At 33.6% G+C, this 20,989-nt stretch overlaps 1 protein-coding gene across 4 annotated transcripts; it reads right to left on the reverse strand.

Moving 5' to 3' along the window:
* Window positions 1–1,775: 1,775 nt before the first annotated feature.
* On the reverse strand, window positions 1,776–8,218 carry LOC112743220 (telomere repeat-binding protein 5). 4 transcript variants are annotated; one of them, XM_025792435.3, is made up of 11 exons: window positions 7,933–8,218; window positions 6,407–6,504; window positions 6,035–6,312; window positions 5,282–5,628; window positions 5,030–5,197; window positions 4,863–4,925; window positions 4,688–4,767; window positions 4,215–4,453; window positions 3,319–3,633; window positions 3,150–3,213; window positions 1,776–2,308 (listed from the first exon to the last, which is right to left on the reverse strand). In XM_025792435.3, exons 2-11 carry the CDS (start codon window positions 6,485–6,487, stop codon window positions 2,159–2,161), a joined length of 1,785 nt encoding a protein of 594 aa, XP_025648220.2. In that variant the 5' UTR covers window positions 6,488–6,504; window positions 7,933–8,218; the 3' UTR covers window positions 1,776–2,158. The 4 variants fall into 4 exon arrangements, with proteins under 4 accessions (XP_025648220.2, XP_029147950.1, XP_029147949.1 ...); XM_029292117.2 differs by having other exon boundaries at window positions 5,024–5,197; XM_029292116.2 differs by lacking the exon at window positions 7,933–8,218 and adding an exon at window positions 7,719–7,924 and having other exon boundaries at window positions 5,024–5,197.
* Between the last annotated feature and the right edge of the window lie 12,771 nt (window positions 8,219–20,989).

The raw sequence follows: 20,989 nt of genomic DNA on the forward strand, positions 1-20,989 counted from the left end.
AACCACCTTGGATAGTGTTTTCAAAGAATTTATGCAACAAACCGAGGAGTTCATAATGGTGACAAGAGCTAACTTCAAGAATTAAGAGGCCTCTACACAAAACTTGGAAGTATAAATAGGACAAATTGTCAAATAATTAGCAGAGAAACCCCCAATCTGAACTTGAAAATTGTATTTTCTCATAAGATTCAATCGGACAGGACTCCTTGGATACGTGACATATAATCCAACCTAAGGACTACTGTTGAATCTTATGAGAAACTGAATTAGATTTTGCACTTAACCTTTTTAATTAATCGATTGACTAAGACATTGGCTATTGATTAATTGAAGAGAAACCGAGGAGGCAAGACATTAGAAATCAGTTAGTTGAGATTTGTCGTGAAAAGATCTTTGCTTGCTTTAGAATAGGAAAACAAAGTTTGATTTTTCTAAGGACTTAAACGTTTCAAAAATCCTTGACTTCTCCATCATATATTCTCTTGAGTAAATTACCATTTCTACCCACGAAAGTTAAAAACGCTGACATATCTACCCATAAAAGAAGGAAATTACTATTTGTACCCATGAAATATGGGTTCCACACAACAAAATTATCCAAACACTAAAAAATTACCTAAAATTCCTAAATTACCCTTATCTTTACAACCACTTTCTAATCTCAAATCCCACCACCACCCAAATTCTTCACCACCACTCTCATCCCCAGCTACAACCATCACTGTCGCCATAAAAAATTCAGAAGCTTTCCAGACGACCTCCCTCCACGCAGTCTCCGCTCTCTTAGCTCTCTCTTCCTCATCCCTCCGCGACGCAATCACCCAATCGCACACTACCGTCACTGTCGTAGCCGCAGCTGTAATCGTCTCCCCGTGCCTCCAGCTGTGCGCCCTAGAACTCTCTGTCGGCGTGTCCGTCGACCGCTTCCCCTCGTCCAAACCCTCATCGACCTCCTTCACTGCCGATGACGACGGACCTCCGGTGTCAAACTCCCTCATGGCGGCCATAAAATGCTCCGAGGAGAACCAACGGATTGGGATCTATTCCCAAATGTGAAAACGGATTGGGATCTGTATCCTATGACTCACATCTGCTACACCTTCAATGGAAGGATTCTACCCTAAATCCAAGTGCGTCTCTATCTTTTCTTGTAGTTACAACAAGACATGGTTGAAGTTTATATTTGTTCTGTGTTTGGTTGAAATAATCGTTGTTTCCAGAATGTCCGTCGGAGGCACGAGAGGCATTTTGAGTAATGGTGGTAGTTAGGGTTTAGGGTGGTGGTGAGGAAGAGTTTCAGTGGTGGGTTTGGGATTGGAAAAGTGGTGGTGTGGAGTAAGTGGTGGTGGTAGGGTAATTTGGAAATTTCAATTTTTTTTTTTGGATTTGGATAGTTTTGTTAGAAAAAGTTTATGTTTCATGGGTACAAATGATAATTTTCTTCTTCTATGGGTAGGTATGTCAACGTTTTCAACTTTTGTGAGTATAAATAGTAGCTTACTTTATTCTCTTTCAATCAATTACACGTTCACTGCCCTCAAGCAATTCAACATTCAAGCCTTTTAAATTTTCAGCAAGATTCAACATTCACCAATTCCAGGTTTTGTTGATTAATTAGTTATTTAACTCGATATTTGCGTGCTTAATCCCGTAATTCTTGTGGGAATAATATTGACTTACCGTGGTATTATTTGAACGATCTAGTACATTTGCCAGTATCTGTGAGCTTCATTTTTCGCTCATCAGAAAACTAAATCATCATTTATGCTAAAGTATCATGATAAATGTTTGTAACTTGTATTATAAACAAATTACTTGTAAAGAATTCAGAAAAATGTTCAACTTCTATACATATTTCATTATTCTAGTATGCTTTTAATCGCATAGCGAACAATTGACCCACAAGGGATGGAAAGAATTATTATGACATGTTTTCCCTTTAGGTCAAATAACTAATTTACAAAGGTGATCAAACTAATTCCAGGCTTAAGAGAAGCCAAATTATGGATCAATTATGTTATCATTTTATGTAAGATGAACATATTATCAACTTTTTTTCTTTTTGTTTTCTTTTGGGAATAACTACACTACTTTAAACCTAGATTTTGCAGCAAATTTACTTGCTCTTCTGCATGCTTTAATATTTTTGAGGAGTCTCTTACAAAGGTTTAAGTTGGTGCTTGCACTGTTGTTGAGACCAATACGCGTGTGCGGCTAAGACCCTATCTAAAAGCTCTTGAGGTACAGGTTCTCCTCTTCTTTGCTGAGGGGAGATTCTCGCTGTGTGCACCAATGTCTTCCATTTATCCTGTAGCATTTATATGGTCATGGAAGAATTAACAGAATGCAATTACTTTGATATCTCATTTTAAGCTATGTTTCCTAAGTTTTACAATACACAAAATACAGAAACAAGAGATAGAATGTTATACTATGGGTGATCCTTATATTGAGATAATGATTGGAAAGAAGAGTGGAGTGTAGGCATTTTAATGTATTTTGGATATGTTTGCACTTGATCTTTCTCTCCACATTTGGGCCGAGATTTAGAACAAATGTTGAAAAAGAAAGAAACAAGAGATAGAAAACAAGGCTGAAAATTACACAAACTTTCTCTCAAAATAGAAACATTTGGCATGTTTGTTTATTTACATCTCCAAATAAGTATTTTTCTTGGTGTTTTTATGCTTCTGTCCCAAGATATTTCAAATAAATGCTCCATGTTGCAAGTTATCTCTTCCAATATCTTGTAGAGAAAACCTTTGCTTATACTCTCACTGTTTTGTCTTCTTATATTTGTGTTCTGTTGTTCTATTTATCTACATTGTGACTCAGGTATTTTTTCTTTGTGTTGTAGCAAATTATCTTTGAAAAGAAAACTATTTTTTTTGGAAATAGTTGACACTGCTCTAATAAATAATTTTTTTTTCACAAAATTATGAAAGCAGATACTAAACACGCCCTTATCGTCTCTCTCTCTTAAATTTTTTATTTCTCATTAATATTTTCTCTTTATCAAAATGAAAGAATAAATGGTAAAAATCGCTTGAAGTAGCGTTGGTTAGAACCATCTTGCAATTTGGCATTTTTAACTTGTTGCAAGAGATTTCAATTGACACAATCTTTAGTGCATAAAACAAACCACTTACCTTCAAATCCACGTAAGTTCGATGCTTTGCATGATCGAAAGCACGTTGTTTGACATCGCGCCACCTGCAATCCGCAAGTAATGCTTGATAGTTAGTACCATACAGTTACAACTTTTAGCACTACACATCAACCGGAGCCAAAAAACAAAAAGTATCCCATCAAACAAACCTTCCAGTTCCAAGTTTTTCAACTGCTTGAACCAATGCTTCTACTTCAAGAACAGAGAAAGGCCTCCTAATTCGACGCTGTCCGAAGTCAGGATTCCCAGATTTGCGTCGTAATGGGACCACAGCTAATGCTTGCATGTTAATGGCAGGAACTGCTACTAGAGCACGACACTTGGACATGTTATTGTTAGCTGAAGTATCTGCTACAGAGGAGGACAATTTGAGATCACCTTCAGCACAACTTTCAATTTTGATCAGAGAGCGTTCTTGAGATACATTATATGTTCCCTGTTGGAACATTAATGATGTTGATTGCCTGTTTATTCAACATGATCAATTTAGTAACTACTCATATGATAGGACAACCAAATGCTTACCATATAGACTTTACCCTTGATTTAAAATAAAAAATTACAAAGCAACCCAAAATAACCAAATTACCCTTATTTTCATCTTTTCCTCTCTTATATACTTCCTCAAGATGAGGGTATTTTAGTTTTTGGAAATATTTGATAGACAAAGAAAATTAGTCAAAAAGTAACTATAACTTATCTTATTTAACATTTATTAATTATTGTGGCAATGAATAAATGTTAAATAAGATAAGTTCTGACTATTTTTTTTGTCTCTCTAGCATTACCATTTAATTTTTTAGAGGTTGATTTGCACTATATTTTAAAATAGCTTAATTTTGATAGCTAACAATATAAAATGTAGGTTTTTTTTGCTCACGTGATGTTATATAATTGAATGCATGTATAAAACTTCTTTACACTAATAGTGTATTAAAATTAAATTATTTTGCAAATATCAAGGGTTAAGTGTGCACAATTTTAAAATCAGTGCGGTAAACTGCACATAGCTTATAAACATGTTAATGCTAGATTGAATAGTTACCTAGATAACTTTTGTTGTGGACTAGAAGTTAAATAACAAGGGTCTTCATTGTATGAAGGTGAAGAAATCCTAGTATGTCTTGGCTCCAACATGAACCCTAACCTATGACGTTTGTCATCTTGGCATATCCCTGTCTGAATAAGAGTTTTGTTGTCGTCTCGAATCTTTTTTCCCTGCAAAAGGATGCCGATATGTAGTTCATCTCCTAGTATAGTTGTCACAGCCTCCATCACTGTCCTCTGGAAAACAATAGTAACAAAGCAAGCAAGAACAAACAAAAGAAGACACTGATTAAGACATATTAAAGTGGTCTAGTATTACTCAAAAACCATATATATATATATATTATGATATAATAAGTACATAATATTGTTGTTTTTTTTAATTGATACCCTTCATGCATAGATTCAAGAACATCATTCATAATATAGTAAATAAATCATATTACTACTATCTCTCAAATTTTTACATACCTTCAGTGATCCAATTGTTGCAGTTTCTGGTATATCAATGAAAAGCTCCGGGACTTTGAAGGATTTTATGCTAAGCTTCACTACAAATTATTATGAAAGCCATTTTAGAACCTTAAACAAGATGTTAGACAAAATTAGGATTAAATATTGGCAATCATTTCCTTAAGTTTCTTACCATTACAACCCTTGGATCCAGGATGAACCTGTTGACCAGCTATAGAGGACGATTCTTCAATCCCTGCACGTAATAGTTTCAGTTATTTAGCCAAAAAAATCAAATAATAATAATAATAATAATCATAATAATAAAAAGCAGGCAGTGATGCAATGTTGCACCTGTACCATGGATTGTGCTATTAACTTTGCTGTCTGAAAAATCAAATACGCCTTGACACTGAGAGCCTCTATCGGATGTGGATGATGAGGTCTGATTAAAGAACTTCCTCTTCTTAAATGGATACATGCGTTGTAAATTTTCAAGTTCAGAGTTGTCTCTACTATTGTTCTCATCTAAAAGACAACACAACAATTAAGAGCCACATATAGCTTGTATCATAATTATGAACTCTTATACGTCAACAACAAGTATCATACCACTTGCAATAGGACTTGCATCCTTCAGTTTTGGTGTGTCTAATGGTGGACTCGATATCTTATTCCTCAAGTTTGATTGAGTGCACCGAGCAAAGTTTTCGTCATTATCTGTATTAACTAATTTCCTAGCAATGGAACCGCCGTGCGAAGAATCAAGATGATTGCGACACTCTGGCAAAGGCTTTTCCACATTATTTTCCAAAGTGCAATCTTTAAATACCTTATGACCTGGTTCATTAACTCCGACATAACTGCCTTTGATATGGATGATTTTCTCATTAGAATTTCTTCTTTTCATGCCTCCATCTTCCCTCTCAAGGACATTTTGTCCTTGGCCTTCAATATGGCTGCCATGAAAAAATAAACCATGCATTATTCGGACCACATTTTTGCAGAACACAATACTAGCATTTATAACCATGAAATTTTAATACGCTAACAAATTTAACTATGAATGAACAAAACTAGTTTTATATCCACGAAAGATGGTGTCTATATGACAAAAGTATCTAAACATTAACTTTATTCATGAGTAGACTAGTCAATATTCTGAACTTTTATAAATAGAAATAACAATTTTTCATTTTTCATGAGAATGAAGTTAGTTTTGTTTAGTCATGAGTAGATTTGTCAACATTCTAAACTTTCATAGAAAGAAATGATAGTTTATTTGATGATTACCACTTTCCAGTGCCATCAAGATCATGGAACAAAATTGTTCATAAGCAAACAAAAAACTATTTAGACATGTACCTTTGGTTGTCATGTTCTCCTTGCAAACTAGGGACACAAGTAGTGGTAATTTTGCTACACGTCCCGTGTGTGAAAAGGTCCCCCTTAAACAACCCTGTTTCATCATTCTCTTTCTCCTTTACATTATTACCATGAAAAAGATCAGCTTCTTTTGCAAAAGAAGTGTTTTCAGGGTTGGAACTCTCGTTTGCATGCAAGAAATTGCCAGCTACACTAGCTAAAATTTCAAAAGCATGTATGTGACTGTTGTCGCGCTTCTTCCGGATGGAACCTCTCCCCTAAACCATTTATTAGAACAATGATAATGATGTTAAAACTTCTACACAGAATACAAATAAAAAAGTAGTTGGGGGCAAAAAAATAATTTATTACCCTAACAGATCTTGAAGCTCTAGGAATGACAGGCACATGATAGCCATCAAAGCTGTAGTTCAACCTCTTATGCAACACCATATCTCAGAAAAGCACTCCTATAAGACAAAGTTATCAGATAAAACAATTAAACTAGCTTTATTCGGTTTGTGAAACACCAAAGATCGGCACCTGTATCAGCACAATAAAAAAATAGCCCTTAATTCAATTTAGTGAAAGAAAACCAATTTCAATACCAAAGACTAAGAATTGCATTTCGAAAAGGGAGCAAGAAAAATGACAATTTTGAATTTAAGAATAAAAATACTTTTGCATCATAGAGTTAAAATGAGTGATTGAATAAGAACAAAAGAATAATCTTAAAGAAAAATAATGCCAATTTTAAACCAAAATTGAATGAATAATATAACTTGGCATAAAAACCATGACAACAACTCTTTAGTAATGGATTGCATGATAATGACATTATCAGTTGCTGCTGCAATCATAAATCTATCATTTGAGATTAGGTGCCACCATTATAGAGTAATCACAAAAAATATAAAAAAATAAAAATAAAAAAGTACTGAAACCTACAGTATAAGATCACCATCACTTCACCCCACACTTTGATCAGGTTTGAAACTCAAGCACAAACCCTTTAACATTTTAGAGGAAGGGAAAAAAGGGATCAAATATGAAGAAACAAAACAATAAAAAAGGGACAAAAATAAATAAATACATGCTTCAAACATAAGCATTCAAAAGTTACAATTTGTAACATAATGATGTTTGTTATTATATATACAAATTTACATGAAACATAATTAAGGATAACACCAACAATAATCAAATAGAACCCTGGACAAGAAACCAAGGTTTTAAAAATCATATATTATGTACAACATCATGTTCATTTTTTTTCTTCTTAAAATATGTTTTCTATATGGATCTTTTAGAACCTTGTGTGACACTTTTTAAGGAGATAACTCCTGACAAAAATTTAAATATATACATGAACGTATGAGAGAGAAAAAGACAGATCAAGTTTTCTTTTATCCCAAAAGAGAATATTTAGGATATATAATTTACACAAATGAAATGAACACAGAAAAATAAAATGGAGAAGGAAGAAAGAAGCATTAAGCAATACGAATTCCCACACTAACACAGCCAACAATTGATCAATTGAAAAGAGTCATAACCATGTTGAATAATTTTGCACAAAAAAGAACATCATCCACTAACCATTTTTTTCTCTTTTAATGTGCAGAAAGAAATGTTCACGGGAAAGAGAACAAAGAAGAAAAAATATTCTAGAATGTTTTCTCACCTAGAAAGTTGGGTTATGTCTGATCAACAAAAACCCCCTGAAAACCACCTTAAAGGCTTGTGTTCTTAAACCCCTTACAACCCCAACTAACTATTTCTAAAAGTTTGACCACTCAATAATCCTAGGAATGGTGTAATCGGTTGCAACCAGCGAGTGTGACTGGCTATAGCAGGTTGTAAGAGCAAAACCCACTTGTGAGATTGGAAACAGTTACCTCGGTTTGGGGTGATCCACTCACTCCTCAAGCCATGGGAGTTCTCCTTCTTCCACGTGGCACACTCTCCACTCATTTGGGTTCCATCTTATCTCGTTCACATTTCTTATCACACACAAAAAACATGATTGAATGGGTTTCAAAGCTTTGAGCCACACTTCCTTTGCTTGTCCCCAACAGTAGTTCTCCAAATTTTCAAAGCCTTTGACAAAGTAATACAACTGAGAATTAGCTAATAATTTTTTTCTTTTCTCATTTTTTTCTAATTTTTTTAAGCCAAAAACAATTCAGTGGCGCTAGGTTAACTCTTTTGCATGGTTTTAACGAAATAAATTGCGTGAATTGATGAGATTCAAAACGTTTTACTTAATTTACATGAAAATGTTGTTTAACACGTGCTAAAATAATTTTCTAATGCAAAATGAAGTCGAGGATGCATATGGTTTCATATATATAACATAATATATCTCTCAAAAAAAATATATATATAACATAATATATAATAGAATATAATTTTGATATAATGTAGGTACAAATGTGGTTTACAATTTGAATATAATTTTGATACAATACTATTAGTATAAAATAATTTTATACATATATTCAATTACGTAAAGTCATATTAACAAAAATAAGTATCTTTTACATTAACGGTATGAATATTCAAAGAAATGAATATGAATAGACAATTGTGTAAAATAATTTACACTATTAGTGTATTAAAATTAAACACTTTACAATATATATTGAATTATTATGTTTGTCTTCAAATTTAATATATTTTAGCTAACTAACTATCTTTTTTAATTTAATAAATATAGATACGGGTTTGAATGATAATGTAAAAAGTGTTAAATGTATATAAAAATACATAAAAAATAATCTCTTTAATGTCTTTTGATAGACATTAAACTTTTTAAACATGTTTAGAGAAAGAAGAGTATTTAAAATTAAGGATAAAGTAGTATTTTGGTCCTCATTGTTTGAGTCAAATTTTAATATGGTCCTTAATATTTTAAATGTTGTATTTTTGTTCCAAAAAGTTTTAAATGGGTTTAATGTTGTCCTATTGTTAAATTTCACACGAATAATAATTAATAGAATGACTAACATGGATGTTAACAATGTTATTGTTAAGTCATATCTTCTTCTATGTATTAGAAAAACATAACCAAAACATTCTTGTAATATTTCTTGTCGATTTCCTTCTTGTAAAAAAATTTCAAATCCTATTAATCAATAATCAATGCTCCAAAATCAAAGAAAAAACTTTTACTTATGTACCAAAATCAAACGTTATTGGCTCTTTAATATGCTAATTGTTTGTATCAAATTTAATTATGTGACAATTTTTTGAACATGTTTAAAAATTTTTGAGATTGAAATAAAAAATTTGAAACTTTTTAAGAATAAAATAAGATGTTTAAAATGTTAGTTACTAAATTAGGACTTGTTTCAAACGTTAGAGATTAAAATAATACTTTAATAAAAAATTAATCATACTTTTTTGTAACAGAAAAAAATGTGCATTTGAATATGGTGGTTATTTCAATGAAAATTTTATGATTGTTATCACGTAAAGATATTTCGTTTTGACTATTAGATAATAAATTGTAGGATTTGATTTTTATATATTACAAAAATGTTATTTTTATTTAAAGTGTGACTAATATAAACAAATAAGTTATATTTTTTAAATAAAAATTTTTGTAAAAAAATATTTTTGACATATTCATTGGAGTAGTTGCCTTCTCTGAATATAAGTAAGCTAAAGGCGAAACAATTTCCAAGTTATAGTGACCCAAAAAATGCTTATAGGATGAATGCGCTCATTTTTTAGCTTTTTCTTCTTTCGGTAATGTGCTTTAATATATGCTTTTTATAAAAGTTAATTGTTTTATTTTATCGTTGATCGTAGAAACACAGAAAAGTATAAAGGAATTTCAAAACAAAAAAGATAATGAAAAATAATGTAATTTTGAAAACTATTTTTAGTTAAGACAAAAAAGATCATTTATATTTTGTGTAAAAGGAAATAGGTATACAACAAGAACAGAATAATGGATATCGTATAACGTTTGATTGATGCAGGGAAAACTTTCCTAGTTGAATTTTATATAGAGGTTAGATCTATCAATGAGAAAAATATTCTTCTTGGACTTAAAATAGCCAAACATTTCCATTGTTAAATAAACATAAAAAATATCATAAAATATTAAAAAAAGAAAAAAAAAGAAAAGTTTACTTCCAAACTAATTTGGAAATAAAAGGAAAAGAACCTCAGACTAAGACAAGAAAGAGAAACGATGATAAAGCATTGCGCGATGAGACATAAGAACAGAAAATGAGTGACGGGAAGAAGATTATGATAATGAAACTCAAAAAGTGACCATACTCAGCTAATGCTATGTAACTATGCTATGTTAAATTGTCACTTAATTTTTCTAAAAAAAAAGTGCGTGTGGGTGTGTATTTTTTTAATCATATTTTTGGACATTAATTTTTAATCTTTTATCGACACCTTTTCAATTCTCCATGGTTTTAAAAATGGATCAGATTGATCGGTCGGATCAGTTCAACCATAAACTGGCAGTTATAACGATTTGGTTTACATGTAGAAACCGTTTTGATAAAAATTGGCAGAAAACTTTTGAATCGATTGTGAGCAGATCGGTCGAACCACAATTGGAACCGGAATCGGCCGGTTCGAAAGGAACGACGCCGTTTCAAAAAAGAAAAAGCCCCTTTAGACCTTCACTCTCTTGTCTTTTCGCGTGACCCAGTCCCTTTCTTCCTAAATCAGAAAGCAACCCTAGCCTCCAAACTCTAAAGGCTCAAACGGTAACCCTAGCTTCCACTGGTGCGGATTTTCTATATCCACAAACTAACCGGCAAGTGCACTGGATCATACCAAGTAATACCTTAGGTGAGTGAGAGTCGAATCCCACGAGGATTAATAGACTGAGCAACAATGGTCGAATGACTCACTTAGTCAGGCAAGCAGAAAGTTGTGTTTGGAGGGTTATAAAATGCATTAAACAGTAAATTCAAAAAGTAAGAAAGCAAACAATAAAAGTGGAGTGAAATATACGAGAGAAAGCATTTAAGGTTTTGGAGTTATTTATTCTTCCGGATTAAGTTTTCTTACCAATTATTTTAATCATGAAAGATTCATTTCATGGCAAACTTTAATTGACTAAACCCTAATGTCTTAGTGATTTAGTCTCCTTCTAACCCAATCAATCGTCAATGTCCTGGTCACTTAATATAGATTAGAGGGTTAAGAGCAATTCTAGTTTATGGCCACAAAATCCCTAATTACCCAAAACTAAGAGGATTATATATCACGTATCCCGATTAGTTCAAGCAATTAGTAATTTAGGAGGAATTTGCTTTCAAGCTGTTGTTTAAGCAAGATAACTCTATCGAGAATCACAAGAACACATGTAGAATAAGGGTTATACTGTCGTTCTACCCAGATTCAAAAGATGAAGAATGAAGGCATTCCTTGAAACTGAATCAATACATTAATTAAAATAGAAAAACAATAATCTTAATTCATAGAAATAAATAGAGCTCCTAACCTTAACCAAGGAGGTTTAGTGGCTCATGACTTATAGAGAAAACAAGGGTTTCGAAAAGTGTGAAAGTACGAAAGTGAGAAGTTGATCCCCCTAAAGGGTGAATTTTTTCCTTTTATACCTAACCTAATTTGATTTGAAACTAAAATAAAATAATAAATTCTAAACCTAAAAGATTTTGTTTGTAAATAAAAATTATAAAAATAAAAGATAAAATAATAATTAAAAGCTAGATCCACTAAATATGCTCCAAGAGTGGGAAATGGGTTCGGATTGCCTGGTGCTAAATGCTAGACTTGGTGTTTAGCGCCCTTGAGGGCAGAACGCCTCTAATCTATGTTGGTTTGCTGGCACGAAATGCCAGTTAGGCGTTTAACGCCCAATGGGATAGCTTTGAAACCTCTCATTTTTGCTCAAAACTCTCTCAAATTGATCCAAATTTCACTTGAAATGAATAAAACACTAAAACAACTCAAAGTAGCATCCAAAAAGGATTTTAATACTAAAATATAATTAAACTCACTAAATTCTAACTAAATTCAACTAGAAAATAACCATAAAATGGGTATAAGATGCTCATGCATCATCCAACACCACCATTGTCTTTGTTGACAAGCTTCATCATGGTAGCCTTCGTCTTCGTCTCACCGTCGTCGTCTTCATCTACCTTTTGTCGCGTTTGTCTTCATCTGCCATTCTACCCTCTGGTCGCCGTCATCCTCGTCTACCCTCTGGTCGTCGTCACCATCATTTGCTTGGTGAAGGTCAGTGCTCAGTGCCGCTGTGCTTGTTCGTGGGGTCGCGGTGGAGCACACTTGAAGAACCACTAGCGCCACCCTTGTTCATCGCGCCACCACCGTTCATCGTACCTCCATCCTTGTTGCCATTCACCGAGGCACTGACCTTGGTGCCATTGCTTCGCTCCACCATGCAACAACAGGTTCACAGTGAGTTTTGCTCAATTGAATTTCTTAGGTCTAAACATTCAATGTGTAGTTCTATTACTTCTTCCACTGCATTTCTGATTTTTGAATTTTGGCATGAAGTGTTTTAGTTGATGCAGTTGGTTTTGCTGTTACCGAATTTGTGTTGCTGCTTCATTATAATTATTAATTTGTAATCATATAATTCCTGTTGTTGCTGATTTTGTATTTGAAATTATGGTTAGTGATTGCTGAATTGTTGCTTGATTCTGGCAAGATTGAAGGCATATTTAGTTAGCTATGATTGAACCATCTTAGAGCCTTCCCTTTCATAACTTGAATCATTGAATGATTAGCTATGATTCCTTTCTATATCTAGTTGTTCCAAACTCTATATGCTTGGTGTTATTGAATCAATGAATGCTTTTTTTTTTTGGGTTAATGTTTGGAAAAAGGTTATCAATTTTTGTTAAAATTATGCTGAGATTTCGCTAAAATTGTGATTAACTAAACATCTTGTTAAACTTTATTAAAATTATATTAAAAATTTTGTTAAAAGTTTGTTGGAGCTTTTATTTGTTCACTATGATCAGTCTTTTGTCAGAGGAGAAATTAATTTGTCATATTTGTTTTTAACGAAGAAATAAATGAATTGAATTAACTCAATCAACTAAATAAATAGATGAAAATATTTGTTATTGGTTTTTTTAATTCAATGAATTTCTTTTGTTTCTTGTGACTATCTTAATGATCTCAATAGTGATATTATGACTAATGAGTGATAAATTGTTAATAATTAATGAGATTAAAAGTTATATTAGATTTTGATTGATGTAGTATTTTAATTTTGGAAGACGTTTTAAATTTTATATTTGACTATAATTATATTTAAGGTTCTTATTTATAATTTATTTGTTATTTTATTATAAAACAGTTTTACCAGTTTAACCACAGTTGAACCAGTTGGACTAATAAACTACTGAACTAGTAGCTAGAGCAGTTTGATGATTGATCCAGTTTTCAGAACCTTGCAATTCTCACATGCCCAAATGACTTTCCTACAATTGTGGCTTACCCCCCGCGAAAGAGAGAGTATAGATAAGCAATGTATGCAGTGAACAACGTGAATAACGGTATAAAAAAAGGTAAAATTGATATAAAAATTCAGATTTTTAATTAATTAAATAATTATTAATAGATTTTAAAATGTAAAAAATTTGGATTAGCACCTAAACACATTCACACTACGGACGATTATTTCTAAACTCACCATACATTCATTCAGGAAGCATAACAGAGAAAAGAGACGCAAACAAGTATGATGTATATCTAGCTCTAGTACAGGTCATGAGTTCACTTGTCGGTTATATACCCGCTCCCGACTTTACCTGGCATCAAGTCTGGATATGCCTTTCCAGTTGGCAAAAATACTGTAAGCACCCCTGTCTTATAAGGCGACTCTCTCTAGCCGACCTAGACACGACATATCTACTATAAGCAATCTCTGCCTTACATGTACGAAACTCCAGCCGTGTATGTACTGATATCTACTGTAAGTGACCTTTGTCTCAGTTTACAGGTAAAACCCTCTATGGTCGTGTATCCCTGGAAAGAAATACTCAGTGGATGCACCACCATATATCTGCCTGCCCTGGGCAGCAGATGATTAATCAATAATTTTTCGTTGTTTGTTATTCATTGTTTTGTTTTCTTTCATTATCCTCTTCTTTTCCTTGTTTTCTCAGAATTTTTCACACTCTATTCTTACCTCTCTTTTGATATTTTATGAAAGGAATCACAAGATTCTGGGCTTTAAATTGTCTTCCTAAGTCTTTTAAAAAAATTACTATTTTGTCCTTAATATTTACTTATAATTATCATTTTGTCCTTTTATTATTATTATATTATTATTTCTATTATTATATCATATTTCATTATTTTATTATTTTACTATTAAAACTTTTACTTAATTACATCTTAGTCCCTGAATTTTTAATATTTGTATTTTAACCCTTGAACTTTTGTTAATTTACTTTTTAGCCTTCAAACTTTTTCATAATTACACTTTTGTCTCTACACTTTCACATAATTATCAAAATCCCCTACACCTTTTATGAAATTTTCATTTTGTCCCTGAAAATTGATTGGACTATTTTATCCCTAATCTTTTTAGTTAATTCCCAAAATACCCCTAGACTTTTAAATTATCATTTTAAACTCTATCTTTTACTTAATTACCATTGTGTTCTTAGTGTAAAATTTCCATGCTACCATTGCATGGAAAAGCCAAAACCATGTTCATGTTTCATCATGATTTCAACCTTAATTTTCAACATGTTTTTCAAGCTTTTTGGTTACCACTTTTTAGTTTCTTTCAACCCCAAATTCCAATCATCAAACCACATAAAATACATCATGTTTCAAGCCTAAAATAATCTCCTTTAAGCTTGCAAATATTTTGGATTTCATGCTTTTTCAAGGAACCTAATTGTCATTCAATTTCCAATTAACACCACAAATCAAGCATATAATCATTCAATTTCAAGCATTAATCATTAATTTAATAAACAAACAGCAAGAACACTATTAACTCATGATAATTTAACCAAACCTTTACCTTCCAAATCAGCCATAAAACTAGTTTTCACTAAGGGTTTCTTAGCCCACTTTTTACCTAGTTTTCAACCAAAAATAAACTTTATTTCATGAGGTTCCATGAAGGCCAAACCTTAACCATGGAATAAAAAGAGATTTTCTCACCTTTCTCAAGTTGAAAATGATGATTTCTTGCTCCAGAAGGTTCCAAGACAAGAGTTCCTAGCAACAACATCAAAAACATTAAGTTTCACCAAGGTTTAGCTATGGCCGAACCTTCACCATCCATGAACAAGATTTATACCCCAACTTACCTTGTGGAATCTAATATGAGAGTGAAGAGGAGAAAGAGAGGAACACTTTTAATTAGTTTAGATTTTTTAGTGGAGTTTTGAAAGGCTAAAGAACCGAGCTTGAAAGTATAGAGGTCATGGAGTTTTTCTACCATTTTCTCTCTAAAATCTTGGCTAAAAGAAAAAGAAATGAAGCTGGTGGTGTTAAAAAAATAGGGGCCATGGTACTTAAGGTGCTTAGTCACCCAAAATTGAAGATAAAATATCATTAAGGAGATAATTACTAAAGCTAGATGTATTGAATCACTAGTAATTACACTCCTAAAATAAATATATGAGGTACTAGTATAAATGATACTAGTAATACAATTATCTCAGAGATAAAATATCTATGATAAAGTATTAGCATAGCTAAGCTCGTCAGAGAGTGCCGACATTAGTCTGCACCGGTAGATTTTAGGTCCGGTTAATATTATTAAACTTATCTCCGATTTAACTAAACCGGGTAAAATAATAATAATAATATAATAATAATATTATATTATTATTTTTTTCTCTCGAGATTTAGGTCTAACTCATCAAAATAAGTCTAACCATGAAAATCAGAATTCAAAATTTCTAGTCGAAGTGGTTCAAAAACTCAACTTGTTGTGACTTAGTCGATGTGCTTGCAAAGCTCAGGAAAGGTTCCTACTTTAGGTACTTGCTTGATGATGCAGTGCTTGTGTAATAGAGGTGCCTGCTTCACTGAACTTTTGAAAAAATTGTTTCTTAAAAAAAAGGTTCCGTTTCGTCAAAAATAGACCATTACACGCTACCCTCCTTAAAGAAAATTTTGCCCTCAAAATTTTAGTTACCTCTAAACATATGCGGATAGTCTACTTTTGTGTTTTCCTCCAGCTCGCACATGTGTTCTTCTTCTACATTTCGTTCCGTTGCCATCTTAACTAGAGGAACTGTCTTGCCTCTCAGTTGTTTGTTACCCTTTTCCACGATCTTAATCGGTGATACTTGGTATGTAAAGTCGTTTCATAATCGCACTATCTTTGGTTACAAGACATGGCTCTCGTCGGTATTATCGTGGAAGTTTGACAATTATGGAGGAAGGGCTATTTGATATGCTACTAGACTGACTCTTCTAAGTATTTGGAAGGACCCTACATTCGGGGGTTAAGTTTCTTGGTCCTAAGGGCTCGACCTACTCCAGTAGTAGGAGTTACTTTCAAGAAAACATAAGTCACATTCACTAAACTTTAAGGGTCTACGTCTATTATCGGCATAGGTCTTTTGTCGGCTCTGAGCTGTTTGATTCTTATCACGGATCCTTTTGATCTAACTGGTAGTTTTTCCCACCAAGTCTGAACCCAGAACACTAGTTTCCCCGCCGTCATACCAGCATAATGGTAATTGACATCTCCTCCTGTAGATATCTTCATACGGTATCATTTTGATATTCTGCTGGTAACTATTGTTGTAAGCAAATTCAACCAACGGTAGATACTTGTCCCATCTTCCTTTATGCTTCATTACACAAGATCATAGCATATCCTCTAACATTCGGATCATTTGTTCTATTTGTTCATCTGTCTAAGGATGTGATAAACCCTATTTTTAGGGTTTATCTTGTGCTTAATTTAGGGGATTTTATCACCTTTACCCACATTTATTCAATGAAAAGGCATAGTTTCATGATAGTCTCCTAATTTGTACTTAAGTGTGAAAACATGCTTTTTAGGCCCTTAATTGCTAATTTTGATTCACCTTTAATTCCACTAGATGCCTTGATGTATTTGTTAGTGAATTCAGGATGGAAAGGCTAGGAATGGATCAAAGGGGTGAAGAGGAAAAGCATGCAAGTAAAGAACTCATGGAAAATCAAGGATTTAGGATGCACTCATCGACGCGCACGCGCAGCAGATGCGCACGCGTGGATAGAAAATGGAATCGACGTGTACACGTGACCCATGCGTACGCGTCGGTGCTCGCACGTGACCCACTTAAAGTGAATCCGCTGAGGGCGATTTCTGGGCTTTTCAGGTTCAGATCCAACTCAATTCTGAGGCTATTATATGCAGAATTCAAATGGGGATTAAGACATTACATCATATTAGGACACATGACACATTGGCGATAGTTTAGTTAGTTAATGCTTTAGTTAGTTTCTAGAGAGAGAAGCTCTCCCTTCTAGCTAGCATTAGGATTAGGTTTAGCTTAATTTCTTCTTAGATCTAGATCTACTTCTTCTCTTGCTTCAATTTTCCTTTTCCTTTATGAATTCTTATGTAGATCTCCATTTTCCTCTTAATGCAATTTATGATTTCCATGTCTTCTCATGTTTACTTTGGTTTTCTATTATTGATCTCTTGCCATTGTAGTTAGATTTCTCTTTAATTCTTGCAATTAATGTTGTTTACCTTTATTGCTTTCTATGTGTTTGATGAAACGCTTCCTTTAGTTATGAGTTAGATCTTTCTCCTCTTGGCTTTGGTTGAGTAATTGGTGACTCTTGAGTTATCAAACTCTCTTGTTGATTGATAATTAGAAGTTGCTAATTGACTTGAATGCCACTAAAGCTAGTTTTTCATCATGATTAGACTAGAACTTGTGGAATTAAGTTGATTATCTCCACTTGACTTTCCTTCATAGTTTGAGGTTAACTAAGTGGAGCAATGGACAATTCTTCTCATCACAATTGAGGATGATAATGAGGATAGGACTTCCCATTCTTATACCTTGCCAAGAGCTTTCCTAGTTGCTAGTTTATTTCTTTTGCCATTTACATTTCTTGTCTCTTAATTCAAAAACCCCAAAACATACTTCATAGCCAATAACAAAGAACACTTTATTGCAATTCCTAGGGAGAACGACCCGAGGTTTGAATACTTCGGTTATTTTTATTGGGGTTTGTTTTAGTGACAACCAAATTTTTGATTGAAGGAATTGTTTGTTCGTTTAGAACTATGCTTGCAACGATATTTCATTTGTGAAATTCTAAACCACAAATACAATTTTCATTCATCAAAATGGCGCCGTTGCCGGGGAGTTGCAATTGTGTGCCTTGTTATTGGTTATTGTATATATGTGAATATTGTGAATATGTTTGCCTTTTGCTTCTTTGCTAGTTTTTGGTAATTGTAGGAGTTTGTTCTCTTTATTTGTTACTTGTTTTTGTTTTCATTTTCTATTGTTACTATGAATTCTCACTTTGACTATGAATTTGGTTCCAACTATATTGTAGGAAATGGGAGCTTCAATGATAACATGCATCAAGGATTGGACAATCAAAGGTGGGAGGAGCCATATGCATATGATCAATCCTCTTGGCAACAACCTCCACCATTGGACTATGAACAAGATCCATTCCATGATGCATAATGGTACGGAATTTCTAACCACAGACTAACCGGCAAGTGCACCGGGTCGTACCAAGTAATACCTCAGGTGAGTGAGGGTCGATCCCACGAGGATTGATGGATCAAGCAACAATGATTGATTGATTGGCTTAGTTAGACAAACAAAAAAGAGTGTTTGAATATTCAAAGAGCATTAAATAATCGTGCAGAAATTAAAATAGTAAAGTAAATGGGTTGGGAATAAAATATGGAGAAGACAGTTAAGGTTTCAGAGTTATCTATTTTCCCGGATTAACTTTTCTTACTAACTATTTTAATCATGTAGGATTTAATTTATGGCAAACTATATGTGACTAGACCCTAATTCCTTAGACCTTTGTAGTCTCCTTTAAAATTCATCAACAGCCAATTCCTTGGTCAATTAATTCCAATTAGAGGATGATGATCAAATTCCAGTTTATATGCCACAAAAACTCTAATTACCCAAAAATAAAAGGATTATATGTCACGTATCCCATTAAATCTAGATAATTAAAATTTAGGAGAATATGTTTTCAAGCTGTTGTTCAAGTAAAGAGCTTTTCCAAGTTATACAAGAACTCAAATAGAAAAAGGGTCATACTTCCGTTCCACCCAAATTCATAAGATAAAGAGCGAAAACAATTCTTAAATTATAAATTCACACATGAATCAAAATAGAAAAAGCAATAAAATCAATCCATACAAATAGATAGAGCTCCTAACCTTAACAATGGAGGATTAGTTGCTCATGGTTCAGAGTAGAAAACTAGGATTACGGAATGTAAATTGGTATAGAATTGGAAGTCCCCCCTTTGGGAAGAAAAGTTTCTCCCTTTTATATCTAATCCTAATTAATTTAAAATCTATTATCTAAAACTAAAAATAATATCTTTTCCTAAAAATAATATTTGAATTTAAATTAGAATAATCAGCAAGTCTTCAGTTGATGGGTGGAGACCACTTGTTTTGTCCATTCTGCAGCTTCTAATCTGTGTTCTCTGGACTAGAAACTAGGTCAGAACAGCCCAGAAATCGCCCCCAGCATTTTTCTGCGTTTTCTGCACGTGGTGCATGTCACGCATACGCGTCAGTCACGTGTATACGTCGATGGTCTTCTTTGCGTGTCATGTGTACGCGTCAGTCACGCGCACGCGTTGCTGAGCAAATATTCAAATCATGTGTACGCGCCATAGAAAGCTCCAAATCACGCGTACGCGTCAGTCACGCATACGCGTCGCTCCTCGCTGTCATCTCCTTTGATTCTTGTGCTGTAGAAACTCCTTCAAATCTAGCCGAATGCTACCTAAAATAAACAAAATTGCAAAAGACTCAAAGTAGCATCCATATTGGCTAAAAGATAATTAATTCTTTATTAAACTCAACAATTTAGATGCAAATTCATTAGGAAAATATAGAAAAGATGCTCACGCATCACATACCAATCAAATGGCTATGGTGAACCCCCTTGTGACTTTCAAGAACCACCACCATATGCCTATGAGCCATTTCCTCAACATAACCCTTAACCATACTCACAAGCCCCTTTTCACCAAACACCCCCGTATGACCCTAATCCATATCCACCATACCAACCACCTTTTGAACCATATGAGCCATACATAGAACTGCCACCATTCCAACCTCAATACTTCCAAGAACAACCACCACCTCCATACTATGACCAAGATGAACCACCTCCAATGTATGAGAATTTTCAACCTCAAGAGGAATTCTACCTTTCACCACCATCCTCTATGGAAGAATATCCATGTCCATCAATCCAAGAGCAATATGATCCTACTTATGTTAGCGATTTGGAACAAGAATCAAATGATCACCTCAAGGAAACAATGGATCGGCTTCAAGCAACCGTCCATCAAAAGTTAGATGCATGGGATTCATACCACATGTCCACGGATGATTGTGGAAGAGTAACCAAAGAGGGGAGTATGAAGGGGACTGTAGAACTTCAACTTGAGAGCAAAAGATTGGAGTGTGCGGTGCAACAAATGGAACAAATGGAAAATGTTGAACCAACACATCCTTACTATGATGAACCACCTTCCTACTATGAACCCTTCCTCCAAGATAATGAACCCTTCCATCCACTCCAACCTCCAATGAATGACATCCTTGGTGTTCTTCTTCAAGGACAAGAAGAGATGAAAATGGATGTACAAAACTTCGCGGCCGCCTTGGACGAGGTGGTGAACCGGTTAGCATTCTAATGCCTGAATACTCAAGGAACTCCCATGGCTACTGGTGCATGAAATTGTGATCTCTGGTAATGG

Source organism: Arachis hypogaea, chromosome 14 (genome assembly GCF_003086295.3).
Source record: "Arachis hypogaea cultivar Tifrunner chromosome 14, arahy.Tifrunner.gnm2.J5K5, whole genome shotgun sequence".
Classification (NCBI taxonomy): domain Eukaryota; kingdom Viridiplantae; phylum Streptophyta; class Magnoliopsida; order Fabales; family Fabaceae; genus Arachis; species Arachis hypogaea.

What these genes read in the sequence shown, in the direction of transcription:
- LOC112743220 (XM_029292117.2), bottom strand. Translation starts at nt 6,487, where the DNA reads ATGGTGTTGCATAAGAGGTTGAACTACAGCTTTGATGGCTATCATGTG. An exon ending in TGGATCCAAGGGTTGTAATG is followed by an intron (nt 4,768 to 4,862) that starts GTAAGAAACTTA and finishes AATAATTTGTAG; the next exon opens with TGAAGCTTAGCATAAAATCC. An exon ending in GAAAAACTTGGAACTGGAAG is followed by an intron (nt 3,214 to 3,318) that starts GTTTGTTTGATG and finishes TGCGGATTGCAG; the next exon opens with GTGGCGCGATGTCAAACAAC.